Consider the following 10,915-nt stretch of genomic DNA (forward strand, 5'->3'; position numbering starts at 1 on the left):
CCCGTATGCTGGTTAGGGACCTGGCTGCGGGCCTGGTCAGCAGATGTGGAGGCCTCCAAGGAGGAAAGACGGGTGTTTCTAAACCCTTTTCATCACATGGGCAAACGTTGCAAAATCTTTTGGTCATTGAGACCGGCAGGCGATGACTCCGAGGTTCTCTCTTACTTCAAGGCAGTTGCTACTGTTGGCCAAGGCCTGGGTTGGGAGAGCAGCTGGTTATTAACTTGTGTCCGTGGACATTTCCAGCTCAGCTGACCGGGGCTAAGCCAGGATAAACACTGCACAAGATCCTGAGGAGGCAAAGGTTTTGCTTGTCAGGCAAAACATCTTAGAAAGATGATCCCACTTGCTTTGGGGTTATCTGGTAGATAATTGAAATCGCTTCTCTGTGGGTGGGTCTTCAACTGAGGCAATTTGAAAATTTCACCGAGTATCTAGTAACCAGGGAAATGGGAAGTAAGGGACTTAGTACAGTTATGCTTTTCACTTCGGGAAGAAGCACATCCTTGTGGAAGATGCTAAACATAACTTCTTTGATTTTGATGTTGGTATTTGATATTGAATCATTCCCTGATACCACACAGGTGACATTTTCCTCTACTATTTTTGTCTTTTGTATTTTCAGAGCCCTGAGATTTCTAGATGTATGTGCCCTTTTCTAGCTTCACTACTTTGTGTATCTTGTATGGAATGGCAAGTTTCAGGTGCTTTCTTTGGTTAAAACTTTGCCCAGAGAATGAAAGCATCACTGATCATGTCAGGTTTTTTTTCTATTATTGATTCGTAAAGCTGTGAGCAGTGGCCTTGGAGCAGGCTGCCTACAGTTTGGGTGGGAGGGTAGTATTATCTCAGCTATTGTTATGAATTCAGCTTTGTGTAGGGAGGCTTTCATGTGGCTACACTAAATGAAAACATGACATTCATATAATTGTGTTTCCCCTCTTACTAGTTCACCAAGAAAATCAACTTCCCTTGTTAGAGGGGAGTAAGCAAATGGGTTTTTCAAGGCCTGGCGTGTGGATTGTATTACATTCTGGAAGCCAACTGATACTTTGCTCTGACAAGTTTGGACTCTGGTGTGATCCCCGAGGCACTAGAAAGATTAAAAGATCTTGTCTTCTGCTTTGTTTTTTAACTTGGTCTTATTTTTTTCCCACGCTAAAACAACAGTGAAAAATAAGGACATTTGCTGAACAAGTATGTCAACATGAAATACACGTTCTACCATGGGAGGTAGAGATAGGGGAACTGAAAAACACAGACTTCTTGAATGAATGAGTCACCATGACAACACAACTAAAATGTTGCCTTTCTTCTCTGGTTTCAGACAACCATTCCCAAATCTCTTCCTAGATAAGAGTGAGCTTGTCCTGAGAAAACTGTTTCCAGCATTAAGAAATTCCTTGTTGTCAAATCTGTTGGTACTGCTCTGGGGCTGAAGAGCTGGGGAATAGGGAGTTAATAATTGTAGCTGCATCTTTGTACTGTTCCCGAGTTAGGGCCTGCTTCCCTGAAACATATTACAGAGGTGGGAAAGATTCTTATTCAGAAAGGGACTGGAAATAACACACACTACTGCTATTCATTGGCATGATCTGCTTACAGTTTCTGTGAGATTAAAAAAGATGAGCCTCGTGATAGAAGTAGCTCCAAGAAAACTGCATGACTGAGCTGTGTTTGTGCCAGAACATAGCAATGTCTTAGCCTTGAGGTCTCTCTAAGCTACTTGCAGAGCTGTAAAATTAATGTAGCAGGCTTTGCCCTAGAGTAGATGAGGACCATGTTCATGGAACAGCATCTACTGGCTCAGCTCTAATTGTAATGCTCAGCAAAGCATGTGAGAAGCAGCATAGACATATTTTTGCAGTGAATGCTTGCCATCTGGGATTATCACAATAACTGCAGAGCCTCAAAATATGAAGTTTGAGTTTGATCAAGCCTGGATGATGCCCTACAATCCATGTGCCTGAAAACATACATTCTGTGCTTGGGCATTCTAAATGCTAAGTCACAGAATCATGGAATAATTTACATTAAAAGAGACCTCTGTATGACATCTAGTCCAACCTCATGCTCAGAGCAAAGCTAACTTCAAAGTTAGATCAAATAACTGAAAATTCAGCTGTCTTTTAAAAATCTCTAAGGACAGAGCCATGACAACCCCATTGTATATCCTGTTCCACTGCCTGACCACTCTCATTATTATCACTCTGTTATAATAATGAGGAGCAACCTCACAGGTGGCTTGCTCACAGGACACCACTCAGATCTATATTTTGGTTAGTATATCCTCGGGTGAATATGCCACTCACAGAGCAGATGAGCTCACTCTCAAAAACCAAAACCAAAAACAGACGAACAAAAAATCAAGTAAGTAAAATTAAAAAAAGTTAGATACCACAGGAAAATAATTGTAATTTGGAACCATGTAATTTTTAACTGAGTAAAAATTCAGCCCTGTGCTCGGTGCTGTGCTGAAGCGTGTTTAAAGGAGCGAGTTCCGGTTCCAAAGAGTTTCCCATCTAACAAGACCCAGGCAGACCCAGGCTCTTTTTATGCTTGGCAATTAGTTCCATCACACGCTGGGATTCACAGAGGAGCTAGGAATTCCCTTTAGCTCTCCCCAGCTTCCAATGGGATGCTTTTAATCACATGGTCATCCTTCCGCCCAGAAAGGATGGGGACAAGGATCCCACCTTATTTTCAGCTCTCAGCACTAGTTCAAGTCTTGAGAGTTATTTTCTCCAAAGAAGAAATGTATGCCTTAAGTACAGACTTAAGTCCTTGAACAGATGGGAAAAAATCTAAATTCTTCTGCTGTCTCATTAGGAGTCTGCCTGCAAATTATCTACTCTCACATAGTGGCTATAGCTTTAAAGAATGTTTTGCATTAACACTACATTTTCTATGTTAAAGCATACCAAGACTACCCGCTAATCCCATAGTGCCCTGAAGAACTGTCAGGTAAATTGGACTAATAACCAGGAAGGGAATGCCTTGCTTTTAATTCAGCAGCCCCTCACACTATCAGCCCTAGTTTACCTGACTTTATGCTGATGACTGTGCACGCTTCACAATTTAATAACTGCAATATTGATCTAGACAGCTTTGGGAAAAAAAAAAGCCACCCTGCCTAATTATGTTAACTGGTGAGCCTTGAGGGGTCTTGTGGGTATGTAACATGCAATTAAATACTACCTAATTAAGAATTTCCCTGATGTTGTGATAGTCTCTTGAGGAAATGCTATTTGCATGTCTCCATTCTTATCCAAGAACATCTTGTATTTTACTGATTAGCAGTTTCTGCCTGGTCTCCGTGGTACAATCTGGGAGAAGGGAAAGCGGGGGGTGGTGGTGAAGCATTTTGTAAGCTTTCATGAACAATTAAAAAAATATAATTAATAAATATCTGTTTAAGCAGTGTTTGAAGCTATGACACAATCTAGGGTACTCAGGGCTCAGCAGATGTGCTAGGGCACTGCAGTGAAGCAAGAGCTCTGCCTTATCATAAGACATCTGCATTGTGGTATTTGGCAGAGCATTGTGAGCCACGGCAGATGTGTAATTCCTGTTGGCTTCCTGGCTGTGCTTTAGTCCTGTCACAGCTTCATTGGTTATTAACTCTTCTGTCGAGCAACTAGTTTTGTATTAAGCTAGAGCGTGGATAGAGGTTTTAAGTCAGTGAACATAGCAGGATGTCAGGAGATCTTAATTATTTGGGGTTTTTTTACTGTCTTAAGGCTCCTATCTGCATACAACTTTCCTTTGCCCACCAAGTGATTTTGCTACTTACTCATTTCCCAGTTTTCTTTCTTTGTTTTGTTTGGGGGGGTTTTGTGGGTTTTTTGGTTGGGGTTTGGGGTTTTTTTTTTTGTGGAAGTATGTTGGGGGAGTTTGCTTCAGAGGGTTTTTGGTGCTGTGCTTTGGTTGTTGTTTTTTTTAATTATACTGAGGTCAGTATAAATGCCAATTGGAGCCTTTTTCACAGCTAGAATAAATGAAAGAGGGTCTGTTTCCCAGGGATCCTCTGATGTGTCCAGGGTTCAGCCTTGCTTTTATGAAGCTGCCAAGAGTCTGTCTTCCATATTCTTGTTTTCACAAATGTTTAGAGAGTGAATATGAGTGATCTCCCTTTGCTGAGATTGACCAGCAGGCTCAAAAGCAAGCGAGCACATGGATATAGGTACAGAAAAAGACTGAAGTGGTATATTCTTGCTCCCGTTTACTATCTTAATAAACATGTAGAGTATGTCTCCTTGGTTACAGAAGTGTCAAGTGCTGGTGAAGAGAATCCTTGTGTCATTTGTTACAGTAAGATGATTTTGTCTTGGATTTGTCCCCTTGAGCACAAGGATCAGGATCATTAAGGACGTTTGCATAGTACAGAATCTTTGACAGCGTTATCTTATTGCTACTTACGGCACCGCCAGCATTTGGGCTCTGATGCCTTCACTGGGAATGAAGAGAGCTGTGTACTATTGGGCTCCTCCAGATTCCTAGAAGATGCCTTCAGGTCTGTTAATACTGCAGTGGAGTTGAACCACTGCTCTGAACAGACTGGAAGGAGGTAAAAGGAGGATTTACTGAGGACTGAAGTGAAATTGCTGTGAGCTGCAGGCATGACTTTCCATGGGCTTCTTGGTGATGGGATGCCAGATTGGTCATGTATAAACTGTGCTAGCATAGTGTGAATCAGATGGCACAACTTTCTGTGCAAACTCCTCTGGAGTTTCAGAATCAATAATCCATTTAGAAAAGACTAAGTGAGCCCTGAATCAACTGTCAACAGAGATGACAACAATAATGAATGACTACAGTGTAGCACCACAGGAAATACTCGGCAACAAAAGCAGAGAAAAATGGTTTTGTGCCTTCAGTGTCCCAGCTACGCCAGCTTTCTGTACTGGTTCATGGATCCAGGATGCTCTTCCACCGGTCCCTCAGAAACATCAGTCCTCCCATAGTTCTTCCAACTTGCTGACCTGTCTTCCTCTCTGTTTTTTTTTCCTAGGCCATCATTTTGGTACACTGGCTGCTCACAGTGTGGTAAGTGATTGGTAACTGGCCTGGCCTGGGTGAGAGGAGGGTATTCCTTCCAGCTGGGAATGGGAACTTCTTGGGGAATCAGCACTCTCTGTGCCTGTCTGTGTGCAAGAAGATCCTAAATTTGACAGTGAGATATTTGTATGGGAACAGGGACGAATGTAAACAAACTGTTGCAGGCTTATTGTGAATGTGGGCTGGGGTTTTTTGTCTTGTTTGGCAGGGGATGCATGGATTACATGTTTCCAGCCTCCTATGCCTGGGGAAATTTCAGTGTCCTTGCAGTGGGGATCTGGGCCATTGTGCAGCGAGATTCCCTTGATGCCATCGTGATGGTGAGTGTGAGGGTGTTTGCCTCAGCCAGGCTGCTCAGGGAGAGGGTGGAGGGCAGAGAGAGTTTCTTTGAGTCAGTGATGATTTTCAGCTGTTCTCAGTACAGCAGTGAACAAGTCAAATTCCCTGTTTGATTTGGTTTCATTTTTTGTGGGTTTTTTTTTGGTTTTTTTTTTTGTTTGTTTTCTTTTTAAGAGAATGTATAAATCTAAGCACTGTAAACTATGGTGAGAAGCATTCACTGTCACTTATTTTGTTTCTCAGCGGTGAGGCGTAGTTGATTCTTACGTTTTTTTACCTTCTGTAGTGACTTGTAATGCCAGAGAAGGTCTCAAAGCACTTAATATGTTTGAGTTGGAGGGGCTTTATTAAACCCTTCTCTGAACATTAAAGAGATACCATGAGAAGGTGTCTGACAGATGTAAAGAAATGCACGAAGTACAAGATCATTGGTTTAGGAATCTCTCGTCTACCTGGGGCCGTGTCTAGGGTTGGTAATGTGTGTTACTGGGGTGAAGGCATGGTTGTGAGAATACAAATCTCACAGGAAATAGATGCTGTAACTGACAGTTACTCCTAGTTGTTAATCGTCTATTCAGTTCATGTCCCGTTCTCTCTTTGCTTGCAGTTCCTGACTGGCCTGCTGCTCACAGTCCTCACAGACATCATCCACATCTCTGTCTTCTACCCTTCAAACAACCATCTTTCTGATTTGAAGCGTTTCAGTATAGGCATGGCCATCCTCAGCCTCCTCCTCAAACCCGTGTCCTGCTATTTGGTGTATCGAATGTATCGGGAGCGTGGAGGAGAGTACACCTTTAACATAGGTAGGACGCTTCCTCTGCCTCCATGTCAGTGTGGCCACCTCCTCTGGTGTTAGGGAGACCACCTTGTACTTTGGACCCTTCAGCCTGAGCTCTGTGCAGCTGGATTCTGACCCCCTTTCCAGGGAGGGGGGATGCTTGCTCTCCCTTGCTTTGTTTGTGCTCCCATTTTGTGGTTCTGGTGTGTCTTAGGCCTTAAATTTACATTCTTCCTCTCTTCCCTTGCAGACCTGGAGTCCTTGTCTGACAGCCATTTTGCCCACAATGGTATTGATACCAGTGCTCTCTCTCTTATTGAATATAACTGAGAAAGTTTTCCTCTCTTCCTCTTCCTGCATTTGTGTGTGCTTTTTGGAAGCCTTTGGGTGTCCTTCTCTCTTTGCTAACCCTTTCTTTTCCTTCTAGGGGAAAGCAGAGGCAGTATCCCCTCTAGCTGGATTATGCATGAGAGGGATAGAAGCTGGATTTCTAAGCCTGTGTTTTCTTTGGGCCTCACATGTCCTAGCTACCTTGATTGCTGTAGACATCCATTTCCTCATCTGGAAAATGGGACTAATATTTATCTCATGGGGCTTTGTCTGGAGTCACCCATTTTTCTCCTGGTTGTACTTGCTAATGATAATGTGGCAGCCTTGACAGAAGGAGTTGTGACTGGATGTTCTGGGTCTCAGTGAGCTTCTTTGCCAAGCATACCTTGTGCTAGTTCATGCCAAGGCAGCTGCCAGGGGTTGTTTGCTGTGTGGGAGTTTACTCTGTCAAAACCAGCAGCCTGGCACAGTTATCCTTTTGCTGTCCTAAGGTGGCTGTGCAATATGAAGGATGGCATAACTGCATTACAGTGTTTGAAAGCAGTCACTAGTGCTGCTTTGGTGCTAGCAAAGAAGGTAACACTTCCTCTGAAAAGAGCTGAATACCTGCAGAGGAGGAAAGTCCATGGAAAGAAACCATGGCTTGGGGTGCTATGTGCTGTTTGCATCTCTCTGCTAGTGGAATGTGGCTGTCTTCTCCATCAGCTACTTGTGCAATTGGCAGACAGATCTGTGTTAACTGGATCAGAAGACCTGTGAGTCAACTGCAGTGCCTTGCAGTGGACCATGTTTGTGGTTTTTATTAGCTGCTCACTGTGCTTGCAGCTGAGATTTGACCTTTGTATTCCATGGAAAGTACAGGTGTCATTGAGGAGTTCATCCCTTTGCTTAGAATTTGGGAGCACTCCTTTTCAACCACACTATCTCAACACAGGCATGATAATGTCTGAGAGTCTTCTCTCAGGCACAGGTTGGAATTCAGACACTGTAGTTTCGTATCCTCTCCTGAAGTGTCTTTCTCGTGAGATTTTTCAGTATGAACTGTGTACTGTTGTTTTTTTGAATGTCCTTGACAAATTTTCTCTCTCATTTTCCTGCTATTTGGCATTTCCCTTTTGAGCCTAACAGTGTTCCATTTTTCCTGGTCTTCTCTGTCTTCCTTTCTTACCATGCAAAATCCCTTTTTGTTGCTTGGCAGTATCCTGGCTGCATAGAACAAACCTCTGATACAGTTTGGTTCCCACCTTTGATTCAGATTGCTTTCTAGCCGTGGCAGATCCCTGGCCTATAGATAAAGGGCTGTCCATGTGTATTTTTGTCTGTCTCTTCTTTCCCTGCTCATCCCCTGTAACATGATTTTGTACCACAGGCATATTGTTCACAGTGCAATTGGGAGCACTGCCGGATTGAAATTTAATGCCATGGTGTGGCACACTTGAGGCATAGCTGCGTTGTTGGGAAGAGTGGTTCCTGGATGAATCATGCTCTTAAATCTATGCTGTCAGCTAGCCATGGTTCCCGCTGCTTCTGTTTTTGTCTGTTCATTTTTTTCACTAGATCTCATAAACTTGATCTTGCTGAAATATGCTATTACAGGAGCCTGTTATGCTGCTCTGTAGTATTGCAGATCCTGCTTTCCACTCAGCCTCATGGTTACTATGAGAGCAGTTCTCGGGGAATGAAGAGACATGTTCAAATGCATCCCAGTTATTTTGCCTTTGTTGGAAGGATGAGTTTTCTTCCTTCCTGCCTTCCTTCTGTGAGGATCACAGAACACAGGTGCTGGAGAGTTGGTAAAGCAGCTAATGTGGTGTGCTCCTGAGCTGTTGATTTATGCTAGGAGATTCAGCTCTTGTGCTTTTGTTTTTTTCCCCCAACCTTATTCTCTTTCTTCTCTATTCAGGTGTTGCCCGTCCAGGCCAGGATCGCAGCACCTATGAGCCAATTGATCAGCAGGATGCCCCTCCTCAGTGGCCTAACTCAAGCAAGACAGCCCAGCAGCCGTACTGAGGTTCTCTCTGCAGCAGAGAAGTGACATTTCCTTCCCCAAGTCTGGCTTTCCGTTCTTCCCATGTCTGTTCTGATGGAGCAAGACCTGCTACTGAGCAAACAGGAGAGAATCTGTTTTTTCACTTCTTTCGCCTCCCCAAAGGTTAGGCAGATGGATTCCTGCAGTAAGTCCAGGAGATCTCAGAGATGTCATGTTAAGCACTGTGTCCCTCTCCCTGAATCCCTCCTCTGTATGTGTGAGTGGATTCACCTTCTGCAGTCTTCCAAGTCTTGTATTGTGCATCCTCTCTATTTTAAGTAAGGGAACCACTCAAAATATTCCTGGACAAGCTGTCTTTAAAAAGCTGATGGACTTCCCTTAAACAATACAGTTTAGCCTGTTTTAATGCAGATACATCTACAGAAACATCTGTGAGTTCCTGAGGGCTGTTTTTGATGGTGGTGTAACTAAGATTTATGACCATAACTCCCTATGCTAGCTGTGGTGGTTTGCACAAAGCAGGGGTTGGTATAAAATGCTCTTACTGGGCCAGGGAGTTGCCTGTGCTCCTAGCATCTAGTCTTGCATTTTACTCACTGATGCTTTTATGCAAGTTGAATGTCCTTCAGGATACTTAAAATACCTGTTGAATGTAGGTTATAGATACTGTGCCTTGAAATGTCCTTTTGCCTTCAGCTGCCTATCTTAACAGAACTTGAAATGTTACATTTTTCTAAGAAAACTATAAAGTGAACACAGTTTTTCTGTGTTAGAAAAAGTTACACTGGTCACCTATGTCTCATTTGAAAATGCAGGTATTCCTGTGGGTTTGGGACTGTAGCCAGGCAGCCTGGGAGAGTCATTATGGGGAAGATCTATGGGGTTTTGATGGTTTTTAGTCTAAGCTTTACTTGGACAAGTAGAGCATACTGCTTCTAAATGTGTGGGTGGTGATGGTGGACTAGTAAAATGAGGGTTGGGGAAAAGAGAAGATGGGTTTATATACACTGCAGTGGTGAGCTCTAATCTTACACACAACAAATCTGCCCTGCTGTGGCTTTCAGGGTAAAATCCTAAAAAAAAAGAAAGATGTTCAATGGGATTATTTTTCAGAAGAAAAAGAGTATGTCAAATTTGGCAAAATGAAAATAATAGTGCTAGGAAGACCTGTTTGTTTGGTTTTTTTCCCTAAAGCAGATTAATTTTCAAAGTGTACATGTTATTCTACAGTTGCATTTCTCTTAACAAGACCTGCTGCTGCACTGATATATCAGTGACCAAGAGCCCTGCTAACTTTGCTCTAACCTCTAGAACCTTGCCATTCATATTTTTAAAACCAAGCAATTTTCTCCCAAGCTTCATCACTTTAAACTTAAGCAGGTGCTTCCTCCACTATGCTGCACATGCGCTACAGTGACCTGCTATACCTGGACCATCATCATTCATGCTTGGGCCAAGCACGTGGTAAATGCCATAGAAGTGCAATAGTCTTGTTTACTCTTCTGAGATGAGTGTTGTGTATTCATTTTGCAGGCTGCCATGCCACAGACCATAGGAATAGGAATTGGTCTGCTCTTGTGATCAGATAGGGAAGAAGGATGAATAGGTAGGCAGAAATTTCTGGGGCTTGTGGAGCTCCAGAGCAGGCTTTTATATTCAGTTAATGTTTTTTTCAGCTCTTGGGAACTGTACAGTGACAGCATGGATCCCTGAATAACACATTTAAATGCTCAGGTTTTTTCTTCCCTAGACCTGCAAAGCACAGACTGAAAACAACTGTTTTAAATGCAATGCTTTTTGGGTGTTTGCACAAACAAAGAGCTACATCTAGTGAGGCCTTCCCAGCCACTCTCCACTGTGAAAGACACTACAAAAATCTATTGATACCCATCTGGCTGACCTGCTGTGTGCTTTTCTGTGAATAACTCAGCACATCTGGGAGCTCAGGGCAGCAGAGCAAGGGAGGAATTGTGCTAGGCTTACTGTGCCTCAAGGACACCTATTTTGGGCAGTAAATCAGAGATGTGATGATAAAAACAAGGCCCCTCTCCTGGTTTCTGAGGAGGGGTTGTTTGTTTCAGCAGTACAGTAAGCACCAATGCACTCCTGGATCAATACCTGGGTCAGCAGGGCGTGTGGGGATTCATCGAGCTGGAGCACAGCCTCGCTGATCCGAGCAGCCTGGCTTCACCGCAGGGCTCGTCGCAGCCTGTCAGCGGGGTCTCCTCAGCCCGACGTGTGGCAGGTGCGATACTCAAGTGTTTTTGCTTTACTTGATTTTGTTAAAACCTTGGTTCCTGATGTGCCGCGGGTTTTCTGGTGGTCAGCCAGCAGCTCTACGGTTAACCACAACCTGCCCGGTGCAGGTGCCTCCCTCGGCCTGCCTGCGCGGCTGACGGGCGGCCTCCAGCGGCGGG

General features: G+C 43.7%; 1 protein-coding gene across 1 annotated transcript; it reads left to right on the forward strand.

Moving 5' to 3' along the window:
* The first annotated feature begins 5,017 nt into the window (after positions 1–5,017).
* On the forward strand, positions 5,018–8,579 carry AGTRAP (angiotensin II receptor-associated protein). Its single transcript, XM_010194020.1, has 4 exons — positions 5,018–5,046; positions 5,267–5,378; positions 6,005–6,203; positions 8,412–8,579. The coding sequence occupies exons 2-4, from the start codon at positions 5,274–5,276 to the stop codon at positions 8,516–8,518; spliced, it is 411 nt and encodes a 136-aa protein (XP_010192322.1). The 5' UTR covers positions 5,018–5,046; positions 5,267–5,273; the 3' UTR covers positions 8,519–8,579.
* The last annotated feature ends 2,336 nt before the right edge of the window (positions 8,580–10,915 follow it).

Source organism: Mesitornis unicolor, unplaced genomic scaffold (assembly GCF_000695765.1).
Source record: "Mesitornis unicolor isolate BGI_N332 unplaced genomic scaffold, ASM69576v1 scaffold29091, whole genome shotgun sequence".
NCBI lineage: Eukaryota > Metazoa > Chordata > Aves > Mesitornithiformes > Mesitornithidae > Mesitornis > Mesitornis unicolor.